General features: G+C 31.4%; 1 protein-coding gene across 1 annotated transcript in view; it reads right to left on the bottom strand.

The window, feature by feature from the left end:
- Positions 1 to 17,761: 17,761 nt before the first annotated feature.
- The window catches only part of LOC112590914, a 15,139-nt gene continuing 11,205 nt past the window's right edge, over positions 17,762 to 21,695 (bottom strand). Inside the window, exons 2-3 of the mRNA XM_025334526.1 lie at positions 19,277 to 19,502; positions 17,762 to 18,213 (exon numbers count right to left, since the gene is read on the bottom strand). Of these exons, the coding sequence (XP_025190311.1) occupies positions 18,069 to 18,213; positions 19,277 to 19,502 (371 nt within the window). The 3' untranslated portion in view covers positions 17,762 to 18,068. The remainder of the gene's footprint in view (positions 18,214 to 19,276; positions 19,503 to 21,695) is intronic.

Genomic DNA, 21,695 nt, shown 5'->3' with positions numbered 1-21,695 from the left:
AAACTATTATGTGGTGAGAGTTGTCTAAATAAATTAGAAAATTTACGATTTACCCGAATTCGAATAAAATTAAAATATAACTGCAATATTCCAACATCTTAGAGCTAAGCTAAATGATAATTTCTCTGTTAAGAGATAACTTAATTACTAGTTATATGTGATTAATATTTATGTTTATATAAAGATTTCAATCATATTAGCATTTAGCACACATTTAAAAAGAACATATTGGTTATTCATTAATCATTATAATCATATTTTTTCATAAAATCTATTAGGAGTATTGTATATCGTCTTCAATGGTTAAACCATCAAAAAAACAATAAATCACAATAATTATAATATTCGAATCCCGATCAAAATTGTCAAGTTTATTGTTTGTATGGAAATGTATTAATTTTTGTTATTAGATACTGTCGAAAAAACAAGTTATCCACATCTGCAGTTACATTCTAAAGGCCGAGAGGATTTCAGGGATATTATTGTTGAATCGAGATTTTTAATAAATTGATTTTGAATTTTTATGGGAACTTCCAAATTGATTACACAACTTCCTGTTGGATAAGGGAACATATTTGGAAATTAAGTTAATATGGAGTTCAAAATGAAGTGGGTATATGATTTTAAGCGCAAGATGGAAGGAGATGCGTTGTATGTAACCCTGATAGTTAAGGATTGAAACGTTTGGATTTCATGAGTGCTTAATATTCTAGAGGGGTGGCGCTCATTATTTATGTTCAAGTCCAAATCGATATGAATTAAAACATTTGAATAGAATTAGTATTCATTAATATTTGTATTTGCTAATAAAAATGCATAGAGGGCCTTTCTTCTGGAGAATATAGTAGTTAAATAGTTTGTTTTGATGTCTACGTTTCATACATATAACTAAAGATAATATATTATATTTTTTATCTTTTGTCGATGTGCTAAATATAACGGACAGTTAAGTATTCATAAAATGTCGGTCATATACGTGTACGGGATCAAACTGTTACACAATGCCTACAACACGTTTGGCCCGTTTGGGCACTACGGTTTAATGAATATTATATATATATGTATTTATAGAATATACATTTTTCTAAGTTTATAAATTAGATATCATATTCCTTGTTATTGTTGTGAATATGGATTAAAATTAAAAAAAAAAAAGAAAGAAACCTAGTATTACCACTTCTTTAGATAAAAAGATGTCGAAAAAGTCATTAGTAATAAACTAAAAAGACCTGGATCAAATGCTCCTTTTGCAGCTGGGTTAACACAGCCCTGGAGTCATACTGAATCATATTCTTAAAATAATTACCTTATTAATTATTAAAAAACCTAATCAAAATGCCCGTTTTCAACTAATTAATATTTGAATTTATAATTTTTTTTTTTTTGTGTATAAAACAATTATTGACAATGTTTAATTCAAATTCTATATAGTACTAATTACTATAAAACATAAATAGTTACATTAAATTAGTCTGTAAATATATAATCGAGGATCAACAGTTATAACCCTGTGAATAAGTATACCATTCGGAGTATTTAGAGTTCAACATTGGTTGTTCAATGGGATTCAATGTACTGTATTGCAGTAAATATTATTAGTCTTTGATCTTTGAGTCAGAAAGAAATAAAGAGGCTATTTTTAATTATGACCTTATTTTTTATTTACGATATGGTCTTATTTTTTATGAATAAAAAATTTAAGCCTAAGAGATTTTCATAAAATTGTTTATTTATTTTGTCGAAGTAATAAATAATGAATTGTATAATTATCTATAAAATTTTATCATGACTTTTCAACATCTTCTAACTGACTTCAAAGAAAAAAAAAAAATAAAAAATACAACTCTAAACCCTGTAAGTATAGTGTATATTTACCCATAGAGAGTTTAGAATTACATTTTTCATTTTTACCTCTCGACTTACTAAATCTAGATCAAATAAAATTTGTTTTGTCTTTCAATATGCGCAAATTAGTCATGTTGAAATGAATGATAAGTCAATCGCGAGCGGTTTTGGATTTGGCGGTTGGTTTCCTTACACTGTTGGCATCTCGTAGATTCGGCCGAATCGTGATGGGTATACTATTATCCCGGGTATACGGTATACACCACTCAAGGGAGATATTGTTACAAGCAATAAACGTAATAATATTATATGCTCTTATGTCATGACATTAATATTATATTGTAATATCATGGCATAAGAGCTATACGCGCTCGCTAATACAAAACAATAAATAAATAAATAAATAAAAAACACAGTGATATTAATTCGCACGTATAACTAGCTACAAAATCTCGCGTCGTCCGGTCGCCAAGGCGATGCTCAGGTCGCGCATAACACAGTTTATAAAACCAACAGCACCGATCGACTTGCATATCCGACATATTAAATCGTTAAACCGTTGTCGTTCCGCACAAGATCATATCGTGGTAAATGAATAATTGTATTCGTGTCATATTTTTTCGCGATCACAGTTGTGTAATAATAGAATCGTTGAAGTCGTCTGACAAGGGTCGCTCGTTCCTCGCGCAGACGCACGGCGGCATGCCTACTGACCGCGACAAAGCGGTTGTGCGACGCGCGACGGTCGTCGTGTGTTTGGCGTTGTTCGCGTGGCCGCGCACCGCCGTCGCCGCTCCCGTTCTGATGGCCGCCGACGGACCGCCAGAGGTCCCGTCCGAACTGCCGGCCCGACAGCAGAGACTGTCGCAACACCGCTGTCACTGCGGCCACCAGGCCACGGTCACCGAGCCCTATCCGTCGGCCGCGGCCAACGCCTGGCCCGGCCATCACTACTGCGAACGCACGACCGCAGCCGCCGAGCCCTATCCGTCGGCTGCGACCGACGGCTGGGCCGGCCGTCACTACGAACGCGCGACCGCGGCCACGGACACTGAACGCGACGGCTGCCCCGAACACCCACAGCGGACGACGCCGTACGGCACGCCGTCGCCGTACAGCACGCCGTCGCCGTACAGCACGCCGTCGCCGTACAGCACGCCGTCGCCTTACAGCACACCGTCGACGGTGATGGACGACACCGTTACGGCAAGCGTTTCGGCGTACGATAAGTGAGTTTGCTACCATATAACATATACCTGCAATACTGTACAATAACGGTCCGTGAGCAAATTGTGTGCATGCAGTCGTGCGCCGGCTGTGGCGCAGGGGGGTGGGGTGGGTAGGAAATTTGGAGACGGGTCCTCGGCGGGGTTGGCCTCCCGAATCCAATATATTTCGTGCAATGTCTGAACGACTATGTTGTCGAGAACACGTCATCTCGTTGAAAAGATAGAATCAATGTTCGTTAGGTAAACATCGTTTGATCGAGACGGCCGCCCACGGCTTGATCGTTGTAATGCAATCAAAACGTACCTATACAGTCGACAATCGATAGTTCGGAGTTGCAGGCGTGACTTAAGAAAAATTTCGAATTACTAAGAGTTGGAATTGCTGAGAGTTAAAAAATTATTATTATTATTTTTTTTTTATACTTAATTTTTTAAATATTTCAGCAAAATTTTGGAGGTATTGCGTTTATTAATTGTTTTTAAAATGTAAGTTAAACTATGAATAGAATTAAACTGTGCCAATTAAATTATAATTATTATTATTATTATTATTATTAACAGACGATTAAGAAATAAAATGCTATCGGTAAAGTTTTTACGATAATAATTCTATAGTTAAATTTCTACACGTTGTATAGAAAATTATCAGAGAAAATACATTTGATGAATAAACGTTGAACGGATGAAACTTCGATTGTTTCGTGTTAGTGTTCAGTTTTCCCAAAATTTAATTTCGAATTATCGAGTGTACTTAAATCAATGGTTTTTATTTGAATTATCACGAGATTTTCAAGAAAACGAATATTTACTTCGAATTACCGAAAGTTTCTAATTATTGAAGGATTGAATTATAGAGAGTCGACTGTATTTAGTAAACATAGATTGCCCATCAAAAACTGATAGATCTTTGAGTCTTCGTAATTTTATAAAAACAAAATAATTTACAATGACGGCACAAACCTTATAAAGTTGTGTTACTAATTCTTGTAATATTTCTGCAGCTGAGTACAAAACCGGAACTCGTATATATTATAAATGGGTATACATTAATTAAGTTTTAGCCAATTTCTTCCTTATTGTAATATGCCCGGAACGTTTTAAAACGATTTGGCATTGAAGTGACTGTAAAAAATAAAATTATTAAATAGGGGACAAAAAATGAACACTATAGTAGTCATATTAAAAATATAATAATTAGGACAATATACAAAATATAATTATGTTTGTTAATATCGATTTATTTTTCGTTAAAATTTCAGTGTTTATGACGAAACCGCAGGCGAAGACATCGACGACGACGACATTTCGATTTACAACTTTATACCTTTTATTTTGTTAGCGACGTTTATTTTTGTGTATCCTAGTCTTTATTTTACTAGTGTTGCGAGAAAAAAAAAAACACAAGTTTTATTTGCAAATGAGTAGCTGCCGTTGTACAGCAAAATATGTTCGCTGTTTTAAATAACCATGGTTTGAAAACCGATATATTTAGCGGTACAACGACAGTTACTCGTTTGCAAACGAATAGTGTCTTTTTGTAGGTGCGTTACGCTGGCACCCGCAAGTTTGAAATTCAACTCAAAAACCACATCAGTAATTGTTATGTAATTTGTACAAATTTGTTACCACCATTCCAAAATTTTTACACCCCCCCTCCCCCCCAATCGCTCGTAAAATCTAAAATCGATTCTAACATTACTTACTGTTGGGTGGACATTAGAGGTTTTATCAGGAGATGGTGTAATAAAATATGTTGTTATTACTATGCCTGAACATGCAGTATTCTATAAAGTCATAGGTAATTCCAATTTCCGGGTCAAAAAAGATATCCAAATATATTAAGACTCTTATGGATAATATTCTTGTCAAAATTGGACAAGAAAACAAGAAACCAATAGAAATATAATATACACATATTATAGTAAAATATCTTGTCAGAATCCACTTAGAATTATTTTTGGTATGCAATAATAATAAAATTTATTATAGAATTCAAATGTTACATATGTTATTATGTTATAATGTTAAATGAAAAAGTGCACTCGATTCTTGATATACAACAATCCAAGTGAGCGATTTTCATTTGTTTTTATTAATATTGTATTTGTTTACTTGTATTATTGATTAATCAAAATTATATAATCAATGTTTTTATTTACTCATAAAATAAAAATTATATTTTCGCTTAAATGTATAGTATATTTTGTATCTTTGTTTTATCACAATTTAATATACTAAACCTTAAATAATTATAACTTAAGCTCAATAGTATGATATATTTTACATTGTGGAGAATGGAGATTAATTAATAGGTATCAAAAATTAAATCATTTAATAAGGTAGGTATATTATAGATAAACTTTCTATTGTAATATTTAACATATTTCATATTTTTTAGGTACAAATTATAAAATATTTAGGAATAGGTAATATTAAATATACTTAATTAATAAAAACAGTTTATAATAATAAAAAAAAAAAAAAAATAGTAATAATATTTATTGATACTATTATTTTGTATAAAAAAAGAATTTCAACATTCACTTTATAAAGAGGTGGTTTTAATGACATTTGGTCTTTTGTATCATCATAAGACTCCCACTGTTGATTTGACCTTAAACAATATGCCACATAATGCCCATGTGTTTGTCTCAAATCACCTCTTTCTGGACCATCAAATGAAATTAAACCACGTAAATTATAATTAATATCATGTATTATGATTTGTTTGTCGATTTCACCAAGTTTCAATAACATTTTCCCTGCATAATTTTGTATCATATTACTAGTTGGTTGTGTGTTGTTGAAACTATTTGAAGATTTAGACTTGAAAAATGTAATAAAAAATTAAGTAACATAAATGCAATCGTGTGTTATCAACTCTACTTTAACAAGTAGGTATTAATATTTAATTTTATAGCCAATAGGTACAATGTAATCCTAATATCTATATCATAGTTATTATCTATGTTACATAATACACATAATAATATTTACCTCGAGGTATTGATAATAGTTCAACAATAATATGCTCCTTCAAAATAAATGATATAATGATATAATATAAATAAACAAATAATTATTATTGGATTAGAGGTGGAAACATTTTGTTCAGACTTGGTCATCGTATGCTAGGGCGACTGTGCCCACTGCCCGTCGTCGATGGCACTGGTGGAGGACGCTTCCTCCACCCCCCACCCCCCGACGGTCTAGCTCGAGACAACGATATACGCCGTTACGCGGAACAGTTGGCCATGTTATTGTTCTCGTGCATAGTTCGTGTGCATTGTCTCTCGTACGGAAAAAGGCAGTTCGCTAAAGTCCAGTTCGGCATCGATTATTACTTTTGGTTTTTTTCTATTAAACTTGTTGCAACCGTTAGTATAATATAATATTCTCTGTCAGCCATTTCGGCAGCTTGTAGCAGTTTGGTAGCAGTTCGTGTGAATGTGTGATGAAGAACGCTGGTGATTTCTGCAGCTCCGCGGTCCACGTGTTTTGTGAATTACTTTTCTCCTTAATATTGTATTGTTTATGACGAGCAGTTCGCCCGCTATTTTAGCTCGTTGTTTTCCTTTTTTTTTTTTTTTAATATTTTATAACTAATATTGTTGATATATACAGTAAAACTCGCTTAAGACGCTCTTTAAGGGACCAGCTCTCTAGAACGTCTTAAGCGGGAAAGCGTTTATTTTTTTATTATTAAACATAATTTAATGGGAAATACACTTATAAATTAATTATAATTACAATGTATATACATACTTATATTTTTGTGCTACTGAATTTTATTTAAAAAAATATTATTATTACATACATATTTTATTATTGTTTATTAAAAAAATTATCTATTTTTGATTGTTTAAGGTTCTGACAATGCGTTTCAGCAAGAAAGTTTTCAATTTTATTAAGACAACCTAACATTTCTTCGGAATCTGCTGAACAAAAGAGCGTTTTACCCGATTAGACAGAGAAAAACTGAGCGTCTTAACAGGTGGTTTTTACATTGACTAATATAGGAAATGTCTAGGGACCGACTAAAAACAGCGTCTTATGCGGGAAAGCGTCTTAAGCGAGTTTTACTGTATATGTATAGACTTCTCTCCCCGCGGTCTAGGTCATAAAGTCATGTTAATATCGAAGAGGACGAGTGTGTAAAGGTGATGGTGAATGGAACTGATGGAAGGGACGTTTGATGTGAATCCAACGTTGCAAAAATACAAACCAGACGGTTAATTTTTCTTTAATTTTAAACCATTATTTAATAATGATTAATTATTTCGTCGTAATTATAAACCTATAAGTATAAGTATCATATGCGTGCAAAAATATATAAATAATCATATACGAGTCGTGTTTTACGAACCGATAAGTCGCATGTTCTATATGTATTTGTGTAAATGTATACAGTCCGTAAACGGTTTATAAATTGTTTTTTGGCTATTTTGTAACCAAATTATGCAAATTTAATAATAATCGGTCGTCAGGTATAGTCTTATGGTATATGCATTATAGATACACCGGAAGCGATAATCGTCTCGGGTGCCTAATATGATGGTTGTCTGACACAACAATTTACAAAACTATATAAATGTATAGGTACATGTATATAACTTACCTCTACTTGCCGTCTATCATAATTGTCTGTTGCACGCTTGACTTAATATACGTCTGTACAGGTATCATATTATTATAATTATGATGTATTGACACAACGAGATACCTTTATACTTTATAGTTTATAATATTTTTTATTATATGGGTACCACGAAAACGTTTTGGCAATTATTTCGAATTCGTTGGTACTTACCAATAATATACATGCAATTCGTCCTTGAACGTTGTAATTATATTATTATAACCGACCGCGACGGCACCTAAAAATGGCTAAATTGTACATTTACAATATATTATATTATAAAGACTATAGTATGTCCCGAAAGTCGGGGATAAAAAATGTTAATATCTACGTAGAAGAAAATCAATTTATTTAAATGTTATTTTTATCAACTGCTGGAATATTTTAATTTAAAAATAATCAAAAATTCAAATTCGTGTATTTATAAAGTATTTGAACTTTCTAAAAATGTTTTTTCAATCGTTAAATTTAAAATCCATGCTGATTAATTACGCATCAGGCATATCTGTTATTATTGATTGCCATCTTTTTTATCAGCATGCATTTGATATTCATTTAAATAATAAGTATAATATCTGATTGGTTATAGTTTTTTGATAATTATTTGACTTTAATATTATTCTTACTATTAACAAAAACTTGACCGGCTTCGATTTAAGAGAACGTCAGCGCACTACTTATAATTTTTCTCTGACCCACGAGCAATTTAGCAAATTTACGTTCAACGGTACCAACCTTGTGTATTAGGTTTAGTATTAACATTAATTGACCTATTATAAAACCTAAAATTAAATAATATTATCTTGAGTTTAGCGAATTTTTATAATATTTCAACTTAATGGCTAGATATGTTCATTTATAAATTAAAAATCTATATACTCATAACTAGCGTGAAAGATTTAATAAGTGCCGTAAAATATCTATTGTAAGAAATAGATACTGTTCTTAATTTTAATTTTGATAATAAGTCAATTCACTTTAATACTAAAGCTAACAAAACAAGGATGGTACTGATGAACGAAAAATTGCTACATTGCGCGTAGGGGTTAAAAAGAAAAATCGTTTAAAAAAATAATAAATATTTAAAAAAAGGGTTTTCAAAAATTTAAAAATTCTCTGAGCGTGGCGTTACAAATATCTATATTTGGGTATACAGTATTTCGCTGAAGTATGCACTTGCAAAAGTTCCAAAAATTAAATATTTAATTAAAATATTTGCAATAAAAAAAAAAATAATAAAAACGATAGGAACACGTTCATTAATAATTTATCATATCCGCTGTATACATTACACATATTATTTTACTGTATATATACATACAGGTGTATCAGTGTATGCGGCAATCGTTTTGGAACGTCTTGATATAAACATGTTTAGTCGGTTGTAAATAAAATGTATTATTATGTCCGATATGTCTTAGTACGATTAAAATTTAATTTTTTTCCTTCACGCCTTCGCGAATCTAACGTTTTGGCGTGTTTTTGCCATTCGTTTTTTACCGGTCCCAAAACATCAATTAAAAATTAACAGCGTGTTGTAATTACGCCCTCAATCGTTATTTGCAACATACTACAAGCGCGCGACATATACATTGCGTTTTAAAAACCGAATATTTAATTAGTCGTGTGGATATCATTATATACAATAAATCATTTAACAGGAGTTACAGTGTACTTACTCAAAACATAAGAACTGGTCGTTTCTAGAAACGCTTTAAGAACTTTTAATACTCACAAACCCTCAATAATATTAGTGTGAATAAATCATCTGAACAGAAAATGTCGAATAAGAGAATTCAACTGAGATTTATCTTGGAAATATAATCACGATTCTACACGCACAAGACTATATTATCTACTAAATAATATGCTTAAGTATAAATCATAAATAACTGCAGTGTGTATTGTATTCTAATAATAATAATAATAATAATAATAATAATAATAAACCTCTTCCCCTTGCCTGCAGTGGTTCGTAGTTCTACGTAGCGTTATACGTTTACACCGTAAAACAATGTGATGGCGAGTGAAGTCGAATGCTGTTAAATCGTCTGAAAAGGAAACGTCGAAAAAGAAAAATAGACGAAGAGAGCAGCACGTTTTGGAATAGTGATTCACAAAATAATTATCGCGTCTGCTATCTACTGCAGATGTATTTGTAAAATAATGCGTATTTTATTATTTTTAAAATAATAATAATAATAATTAACCTACCCCAGCAGAGGGAAACTTCGTACGGCGTTACGTCTATAATAATACACCGCGACATGTACAAATGAAGCGGAAAACGTATACGAAGTCTTTCGGCGTGCTCGCGTACAACGATAATGTGTATATACTGTATATTATAAGTACGTAAGTCGTAAATCATCGGCGAAGCGCGTCTTCTCTGTGTTGCGCGACAGTCGCGCCTCGGCGTTCGTTGTGTATAATAATAATAAGTCTATATACGATGTTTAATAATATTATAAAGCATTATGAAAACGGCTTTAAAAATAAATTTCGACAAACGCTTTCGCGCCACTCGTGTACTACACATTATAGATTATTATTATAATACACCGTCTCGGGAATTTGGGATTGTCGTCGTGCGCATTGTGTAATGATATTATCTCCGCCGGAGTCGATATGAAAAATGAACTTTTCGGTTTTTCAGTTCTTCTGACTGTCGCGTTCGTCAAAAGCCCATTTATATTATATTTCATATAACGTTATGTTATCGCACCGTCATTGTTGTGCACGCACGCAAGCTCTTTATATCCTCTGCCAAACTGCGCCCACCCACTAAACCGTGCTCGAGACGCGCGTCCACCCACGCAAACGAAAAAAAAACCGCCCCTAGATCTCGACGATATAATTTTGCGCCGAGGTTATCTCACTTGGGTCGCCGTCGATGTCGATTTGACGCGCAAAAATATAAACGTATTTATATGAACGCTATTGACCACGGTAAAGCAATAAACCTACACTGTTTGAAGCACAGACGAAAGATTTTCCGACAAATCATGAATAAATAGCAAATCGAGCTAAGAACAGGTACCTACTATTATATAGTTTTGTGTTACAGAAAACGAAACTTTCAAATTTCATTCAGTACGGTTTTAGGTTTACTCAACTTAACCTAACTTTTTCGTTTGTTTGTTGTTGTTTTTTTTTTTTTAACTTATGATTATTTTATTGTAGGTACTTGGTTTTTCTTACGCGTAAAAAAATAAAAACGAATTTCCGTGTGTTTATTAAGCGCCCCGTATTGAGTGTTCATGCATATTGTACAAAGATCGGTTGGTGCGCAACAACAATAATAATTATTATTATGTGCAGTTAACGCGTACCGATTAAAAACATTCGCAAAACACGCGTTCAATAATACAGTTACGCGAGCGAGTGTCGGAATAGTAGAACAAAAAAAATTACAATCGGTCCCCTCATAGTGTCGGTGTATTACGCATGTTGCGGAATAAAACTAAAGTATCTAATAATATGTTTACCGTATCGTACGCGGTTTGTCGTGTTTAAGAATCGGTAATAATCGGCCGGACATTTCGTGTGCAGAGCAAAACGACTGTTAAGTAGTTTAAACGAGCTTTAAATTCGTTACTGCGTTGTAAAGGGTTTGTGGTACAATATAATATATTACAATATTATGTGTACTGCACGATAGTAGTGTACGAGTATAATAATGATGAGTAATGTGCGCGTAATGATACACAACCACCGCCGGTACAATGTTCAAGTGTTTCATACGAGTATAATAATATTTTAATTATTAAGCTACATTAAACAAAATTATAAATGTGCACCATATAAGTTGATATAACATAATGACATAAATTGGAAACGTTCTAGTGCGTGTATCGTGTTCAGCAATTCCATCGTACTATGTTATTTTATTTTGTTTAGAATGTTTAGATGTTTTTTATATTTGATAAAATAATATACAAAAGTATTTAAAATTTTAAAACTTATGATTGAACTGATTATTATTCATTAAAAAATAAGTTTTTGTTTTACACTACACTTAAATTTAAAAAAAGTTTTTTTTTCCTTGATTTTAACGTTGAAAAAGATTTCATTATTTCATCAAAAGAAATGTTTTTCGTGAACTCACTTTCAATAAATAAAATTGCAAGGGCCTTCGTATTAACTTATTCCTGTAGTAAAACCAGAAATACCCAATATCGGCTATCATAAAACACATTAATTATTACGACCTAGACGTAATAAAACGTTATCGCAAATACTTAATTTTAAATTATATTTATTATTTTTTCTCGTATTCCATATACGTAAGTTTAATAATAAAAATTTAATATTATGTGCTGAATTCTGATACATTGGGACAGTTAAAAAAATAATTTTACCTTTAGTTGAAGTATATGTTAGGCAAACGTTCTTCATTCATATAATAATTATTTTGTGGCGTCCCCAATTTAACACTGGCTGATTGGCGCACTAGGATGAAGCTTATTCAGTCTATTGGTTAATCAGGCCCTGTCCATTATTGTAATATAATTGTTATATTTTTAATGTAGTATATCACTATTTTATTTCTAAGAAATTTATAAATTCATAAACGTAAAATTTTACGTGAAACAATTTGGTTTTTGTAACCAAGTTTTATGTATATATTTTTTGAGTTTAAGTCCAGTGGCGGCGCGTGAACAATTTCGTAGGGTAGACAACAAGACAACCAAAGATAATATGGTGTTATATAAAATTTATTTAAAAATTAGATCATCATAAAAAAAAGTAAATTACATAAAATAACTATATTTGAATATAATTTAAATTAATTCGCCGATTTTGTTTTGTTGCGAAAAAGAACCAAGACCTTTATTTAAAATAATATCAATAATATCTGACATATTAAGTTTTAAATGTATATCACTTCATTAAGAAAAAAATGATAAACATTAAACGTGTGCCATTAACCACAATCGGAATGCAAATGTGCAATTAAATTACTAAAATATTACGTTGAGACATGTCTCGTCCATGCATATAATTTTGGTAATACCCCACTACGTCCCCGTTTACCATGTCATAAGCCCTCGTCATCAATAGTGAGACACAATTCAATATGTCTCGACCGATTTGACGGCGACAACGGAGCGATTACATAATTATTGATAAGATATAAATAAAATTATACTATATATATTTATTATTTAGTCATACTCGTTAGTCGTTACTCACACAGACATTGTAGAGACGAATCAGTGTAAATAACATTTTATTTATAAAATTATGAACAAATAAAATACTTATATAGTAGGTATAGTATCATATAATAAATAACTAATTTTTTTAATTAAATTGTTTTATATTTTTGGGATTTTTGGGTAGACTATGTCTCATTGTCTACCCTAACGCGCCGCCACTGTTTAAGTCCTAAATTTAAGTTAAAAGTTCGAGAACCAGGATCCGGGCCATACCGTATGCTCTGGTATGTGAGGAGGATGTCATGGCTTATAACTGACTTCATGTCCTTTTCCTGCACCGCCATCATCATAATCTATTTTGTTTGTCGTGATAATTATTATAGTTTTCCGGATTCCGAAAATACTACGACGCGCTTACCCCTACATCGTCAAAACTTAAGTCGCATAAACGGGCGTGAGTGCATACACATTACATATATTGTATAAGTGTCACGCGTATGGCATACATGTTAATATTTGAAGGGTAAGAGGAGCTGAAGGAGTAAAAAAAAAATAAGAATGTTAACGACGCGACTGTAGTAGAAACTGCGCCCCACGGGGGTTGGTGACGCGCGAAAGCTAATTGCTATTCGAAATATCGTCGGGAGACCTGTACGCACACACACTGCTGTAGCGCGTTCGTCAACCGAAATTAACTGTCAAGAGGTTATATTATTATTATTATTATTAAATGTACGTGTGCGCCCGCGAGTGTATGTGTGTTCATTGTCAAACGAACGGGTAAACGCATTAATCATCGGTCGATGGCGGAGAGAAAATTATCCACCGAGCGGCGGAAACGTGCGGTGGCGGAGGTGGTCTCTGGCGGCGGCGGTGGATTGCACGCGGTGTATTTTTTGGACAGACAAAGACTTAATTAATTTCCCCTCTCCGTTTATCGTCGTCGCCGTCGTCCCTGCTGCACGTCTTACATCAGTGTGCGTATACTTGCACAGTTTCCGGTTTCTCGGTTTACCTATGCACACAACCACAGACATCGCGATTAATCATTCGCGTGAATATAACTTTCCTTCTGCCGTTCTGCATAGCATTATCTTCACCGTGGCGACAATTCCGTAATGGGATTTTCCGAGTTCCTCGCTGGCGGCACGAAAAGGTCTTGTGAATTAAACGTAAATATAATATGTAATTAAAAGAACTACTCGATGAGCCCCGCGGCGACGAGGTTCGCTATTTGATGATTTTATAGTAATGTGCACCAAAGACGATATATAAGTTATATGATAAGAAGATAAGAAAATACTTAGGAAATCGTTTGTTGCTACAGTGTCACTACTGTCACTTATTATAACCAAAGATCGATTTATAATATAAAGTATCCGACTTGCTTGGTTATTTATACATACTTTATAATAATTGTGCGAAATAGTATTTCGTTACGTTACAGATTTCGTCGAATTGTCAGCAACTTATATTACCCATATGGGTAAAAGTACGATTTCTTAAAATCTTCTGTGTCATGATCATGGCCTTGAGCTCGTGTCCGTCGTTTACAATAATTGGTGTTTAAAAGTTAGTCAACTTAAATTTTCTTAATATATATGTTCCACTTGACGTTCCTAGTCTTGAAGATGTGTCATTTTAAGATATTATTTTTATTTATTCGATTCCCTCTCGAATGCAGAAACATTTGGCTTGAAATAACAAACACACCAAATTAAGTATATTATAATTCCTATTACGAAAATATTAGATTGAGTAAATATATAAGCTTATCGCCTTCAACTCTAGGGTATTGTTAAAATCAAATTAGTTAAACCTAATATTATTATGTTAGTAGAGTTTAAACTTTATAAAATATAATTGTTCACGACATTAGTAATACCCATCTCCCCTGAGGGAGTAAACAAAAAAAAAAAAATAAAATAAAATAAAAAAAATAGATGATGAATTTGTTTTAACTTCAAACAATAGATATAACGAGTAAATACATGTTATTAATTAATTTAACACTTAATTGTTTTAAAATCGACAACAGGAAAAAATAAAAGCGTGAATCGTGATGACTATAAATGGATAATCATTACAATAGTTTAAGTAGCAAATTTAAAAAAATTAAATATAAACTTTTTAACTAATGAGTTTGATAAGCACCTTTGATAACATTATATATATATATAATTATTATAATATATATATATATATATATATATATATATATATATATATTATAATAATATTGTTTAGAACTTTAGAAATATTATTTTGAAACCGTCCGTGCGCTTGCAGTAATTTAAAACTTGTCAATTGTTATTCTTCACTCATACCGTACACAATATATTTACTATAGTCACCAGAATAAAGTGAATATTTTTACCAGTTGATAATAATTCATAAACCGTAAGGATGCTTCGCGGTTGTCGAGTGATCTCGGATATTAAACTGGCGTCGGTCATAACGTATAGTCGAGAAGTCCGCTCGGAACTGTTCTAACGTGCCGGGTCATTGTACGACGTCTGCATAATGCGGTATACCTAAATACAGGCTATATGCACGCTACAATATACGTATGTATTTTTATATTATATTAATAATTATGCTCTCTCGTACGACAAACGACGTTTTTAGGGGGTTATGATTATTATAATTATAATTATTATTACTATAGTTTTATTTGGAGTTTGTAAGTATTTAATATACATAATTCATTTATATCGACGCCTGAAGTCTTTGATCTTACTAATTAAACATAATAATATAATGTGTGTTGTATTGTTTCTGTAAATCTCGCCGACACTGTCGCCAGTGCTAGGCGGACGTCAATCTAATATTAGAGGCATATTATGATTTATGATATAATAATATTTCCGATACAGTGTATGTTATTAATGATAATTAACAATATGATATATTATTATGATTTTTTTGTTGATTTTTTTTTATCGAGTTTGTTTCGGTAAACCATGGCATAAATCATGCACTTGTGAGCGACACGGCGCACGTGCGTCGTCAGTTTTGTATGTGTAGATCTCGACGATCATTATTATAGGATACGATAACTTGACGATGACATCGTTGGCGGTAGTTACACTTTAAACTGCTACATATAAATGTATACACACATAGATACGTACTAGTGTTTTAATATTGTATTCAGTGCTCGGAATCGGGAAAAATAAAAGAGAGATGGCTCTTGAAAAACGTAACCGTTCATTTAAATTATCGAACTCAACCTAACTATTGTGGAGTCCCAATACCTTAAAACCTTAGAAAATTAATTTGAATACATATATTATACGAGTAGATATGCTAATCGATTACTAGTAAAATAACGGCTACTTGTGAGTGGTCAAAAGAAATATTTTTGAACAACAGTCATTTACAGTTTAGTATTTTTTTAAACCATCTTTCATACGCAGTAGATAGTATTACAATAATGAGTTACATAATTCATAAAATTATGTTTTACTATCTTATAATATTCGAATAAAACTTTGCGAAATAAAAATCACAAAAATAATGTGTGATAAAATAAATTACATGTCGTCGTCTTCCAATTCTAATGAAAAAAATTAGTAGCGGTGCTCTCAAAATATAAAAACAACCTAATCTCCCTAATTTTGGCAATGATTGCAGTCGTATAATAATATAATTACGATCTACGACTGCGACTGAACTTGCAATGCAATAACTGCAGAATAATAATAATAATAATAATAATAATAATAATAATAATTAATAGTGATGGTAATATACACATTAATATACGAACCGATAATTAAATAATATTTTATTTGTTCGCGTTAGGATTTAATAATAATGAATAAGTCACGAGCTGACTGTTTCATGATAGTCGCAATTCAATGTTTGTACGAAAAAGTAATGTTGGTATCTTATAAGGAAAGTCGTGGACTGAAACAGCGGTTCCCAACCCATGGGCCGCGAGCCATAGGTATAATATTAAACATTATATATATTTAAAATAATATTATTATATATTTTTCGTTATATTTCTGATCATAATAATATTTAATCAATTTTAACTATAGTGTGCAATAAGTGTACAAGTAACGAGTTTTAATTCACATATTGACTTTCTCGTGAAGAACAAGCAATGTCAAAAATCACATTAAATTGTTTATCTTGTGATAAAGTTGAATTAAGTTTTTTTTTTAATAAACAATTGTTTTTTTTTAAATTTTTTATTCCTAATAACTTTCTATATATATATATATATAATATGTGACATATGTTATGTTATATATTATAATTTTATGAAAACGTATATAGATACGTATGCTATGGATGGGCCTCAAATATTTTCTTACAAAATTAATGGTCGCCAAAATTAAAAAGGTTGGGAACCGCTGGACTAAAATCATTACGATCTTCTGATCAATGTTTAGTTGGTGACGCTCGTCCGTTAGTACTTAGACAGGAAACTGACTGTATCACAAAAGTCTACTGGTAATTGGTAAATAAATAAATAACAGGTAAACTGTAAACGGTTTAGCAAACATTAGCGTCTTGGTAATTTAAAACCGCATTTTACGACCACTTATATTTTATTCAAATAATTAAAATTATTTATTTGAAGCGACTATGAAAAATTAATTTTCCTAGTCGATTATTTTTTAAATTTTCATGTATCGTACGTCGTCGTCATGTTAATATAAAATATATATCATTATTAGTTACCTATTTCGAATACGAAGATGCATTTAAACACACGTTGACATTTTTCTATTCTTTAGTGTTTTGTCCATCGTTACAATTTATCTTTAATTATAACGGTTTTTTTTTTGTTTCTAGTTTTTGAATTTTGACCCAGAAAACACATAAAAATACAATTTGTAAACGGAAAAAATAATTAAGTACGTCTGGTCATTATAATATATTTTTTATTTATTCTATCTACATAAATCTACAAAGCATTTTGATTATTTACACATTAGGACAATGGTGCCAGTTCGATAGTTTAAGTATAATATTAAGTTTCAGATTTGGTTGTAAAAGTATTAGACAAGATTTCAAACGAATTGAAATACACGACGATTATAATAATAATAGTAATAATACGACGACGACACTATGCGCGTGCACGTAGTTTTATAATTACATATTATAATGTTCAATAAATATAGTTTAAAAAAAATATAACACAATATTATTATTTGTATATTATGGGCAGTATCAATGGTGATAATTTTTTTTTGCATCGCACCGGTTGATTTTCCGTGCGATTCTTGAACAGAACTCGGGTGAACCTAGCACATCACCCAGAAACACACTCAACATGTAGTATTTCTTTTTGGCTGATCCGGTTTCCATGTATCCGCTATAAAAAATAACATTAAAAATTATTATTAATTTTTATAATGGCAAATTAAAAAAAAAATCATTGGGATATAAAAAAATTAAAAATCTAAATCTTTATACAAAAAAAAACATTTATATATATATATATAAATATAAATGTTCTTTTCTTTTTAGAAATAGGTAGGTAACTAATATCTAAGAAAATTATTGTTAAATTGATAACTCTACAAGTACTTAGCATTCGTAGTACGTACTAATAGATTATTTTTAGTTTATTTTTGTATGCAACTCTGGTGAAGGGAAAAGGACGATGTCAAGGGGTTTCACAAGAAAACATAAGCAGGGTCAGAAATTGTGTTTAGAGTATTCAGAGTCTTAATCGGTCTATAAACTTGTGTGAACCTCACCTCCACCTTTATTTTAAACCGTCATCGTAACATAATTGCATTTATATTATGATGAACTTAAAATTTAATATTATAACAAAAAAAAAAAAAAAAATAAACAAATAAATAAATAAATAAAAAATAAATAACCACTATTATTTGCAATTATTAAAATGTGAAAAGCTCTACTTTTTAAATTTGAAATAGACTTGAGTTTAACTTTTTATTTTTTTATTTATGATATTATAATCAAAATTTAGTTTTTAAAGTAAGAAATAAAATATAAATACTACACAATAACAAAATTTAGGTCTGTAAATTAAATACTCTGAAAACAAATTATATACGTTTAATATACGGAGAGTAAATTCAACATTTTTAAAAATTACCCATAAAATCAAAATTTTAAAATATAAAATAGTATTGTTTAAATAAAAATAAAGAAAAAAAATCATATTTTTATTTTTAAAATAAATAAAATATAGTTTTGATTGATTGCCCTTAATCCCGACAATTGAAAGCTGACTTCTCAATGAATATTACTGCATGTCTCTTGTTTACCTATGTAAACAAATTCGTCTACCAAATATTTATTTATTTTACGACCGTATATTCATCAAGGTGTTTGACATGTTTTTTGTTATTGTGGGAAGGGGAGTATTGCATTTATGACGTGTCTAATCAGCAATCACATACCTGATAATTTTTTCCCAGTCCATTCTGTCTACTCCGGTTTTACCACTGCGGCGATCTTTTTTGGCAAGCGCAGCTGCTTCGGCGTACGCGGAACACACTTTCTCATAGACACACGCGTCTGGACCCATTTCTTTCAGTATCATCTCCTGGGCCTTGAGTACGTCCAAGGGCGCAGAGCCGGATGTCACAGCTTCCAAGTCCCTCTTGGCTTTTCTCCTGTAAGTGCCTGCGATTGCGTGTAACAAAAAACTTATGATCATGGTGCAGAAAATTGTTATTCGTTAAATAATATATGAGGTACGGATAGTGAACAATACGTAATATCTCACGATGTTGTCGTCGACCATTGAGTAAAAGATTTTTGGAATAATAAAATTGAAAATATTTTACTTCGTTAAAATTAATCGCGATATAATGAATACAATAATTTGAATATTTATTATGTATGCTTTTGTTGTTTTATTATTGGTAATATATTTTCAAAAATAGCTTATATAAATGTGGGGTCTAAACTATAAGAATCGTTCCACCACAAGACAACCATATACAATAGAGTATAAATATTAAACTGATTTCATCAGACAGAGTGAGTTTTGTTTTTAAAATAATTAATAATTTCCGAAAAGTCTACAAATACAAATATAATTATAAACATTGTGATCAACCGTACGAGCTCATTCCATTGTGTCTTTTTATAGGTTTATTATTATAATGTATTTATTTACATTCTAATTTTCAGAAATTTTAATTATGCCTAATTATTAGGTATTATACTGTGAATCATATTTTAAAAAAAATTGGTCTTATATTACATATGATCTTACTAAATTAATTTTGTCGAACTCAAACTATACATGTAGCCATTTAGGTATTTTAAAAATTTATAGAAAAATTAATTTCATCTGAATTTTTTTACATTATTTTTTGAAAAAAAAATTGATTTACTTCATAGAACCTTCTTAAATGACATATTATATATAAAATTTGTAATTAAAAACATGGTGTTTTGTCTTAGCAGTACATCCTATGATTAGTTCGTTCAGTTACGTATTGCTAAACCTTCTAAGTGGGAGAAAAGGTGTTTTCTCTGTGTTCTCGCTTTAAAAATAGGCATTAAGAGCAAAATCAAATCAAAATCATAGTCTACAATTTTCTATTGAGTCCTGAACACAGTGTTTATAATGCCTATGCCACTAGCCAGCCAACGTCCATCGACGACAAAATATATATTTATATTTATAATATGTTTATTTGTATATTGTATTAATTGTTATTTGATGATGATATATAATTGTACAAACTTAAGAATAATAACCATTAGTAACCAAGATGCGACTGATATACCTACCTACAAATTATCAGCTCCATCTGACATCTGTTTGCTTTTATTAGACGCCATAAAATGTTTGAATCAATTATATCTAAAAATAATCATTTGATGCCTTACCATCTGGATCTCAGGTTGATGTTATATACAGACTTTTCAAAAGCTGCTGATTTAGATTTATTTTCCTTTATATTTATTTTCAAATTAGTATTTTCTTGTTCAGACTTTTTAATGAAAGCGGTGGTTGCTGCCATAGTGACATACAAATATTTCTTATAATCATTAGCTCGTTTAATCACTTCAATTTCAGGCCAAAACATCACGCCGCACTACTTCAAAAATTGTAGCCGCTTCATAACGATCACCTAAATGACTTGCAAATGTTATGAAGAATTTAAATACTTGCTAATCGTGAGCTCTCGTTTGATACTTCTTTGAAAGTTCTGTGACAACTTGGGTGGGCTAACTTCAAAACTTTGAAAGCTCTTACTGGACGCCCGAGTAACTTGCAAATTCTAAAAACGGACTTGCAATTCTTGCTAATCATAGCTTTTGTTTGATATCGATTTCAAGTTCTAGGTCAAAATGGGTGGGCCAATTTCACAATTTTAAAAATGTATAGCCGTCACCGAGTGATTTGCAAATTCTAAAACAGACTTGCAAATTCTTGCTAATCGTTAGCTTTCATTTGATACCTGTTTGGAAGTTCTGAGATGACTTGGGTGGGCTAACTTCAAAACTTTGAAAGCTCTTACTGGACGTCCGAGTAACTTGCAAATTCTAAAACGGACTTGCAATTCTTGCTAATCATTAGCTTTGTTTGATATTGATTTCAAAGTTCTAGGTCAAATGGGTGGGCCAATTTCACAATTTAAATATATGGCCGTCAACCGTGTTGCAAATTCTAAAACGGGCTTACAATGCTGCTAATCGTTAGCTTTCGTTTGATATCAATTTCAGTTCTGGGTCAAAGTAGGTGGGCTACGTGAAGTTGGCCCAACACAGTTTTGATTCACGGTAGATGTTTGGACTTGCAAATTCAAAATAGGCCGCAAATACTTGCAAATCACTTGCAAAATATTCTTGCATAAG

Source organism: Melanaphis sacchari, unplaced genomic scaffold, assembly GCF_002803265.2.
Source record: "Melanaphis sacchari strain LSU unplaced genomic scaffold, SCAv2.0 Contig122_pilon_pilon, whole genome shotgun sequence".
Taxonomy (NCBI): Eukaryota; Metazoa; Arthropoda; class Insecta; order Hemiptera; family Aphididae; genus Melanaphis; species Melanaphis sacchari.
This window is presented reverse-complemented; position numbering and strand designations above follow the sequence as displayed.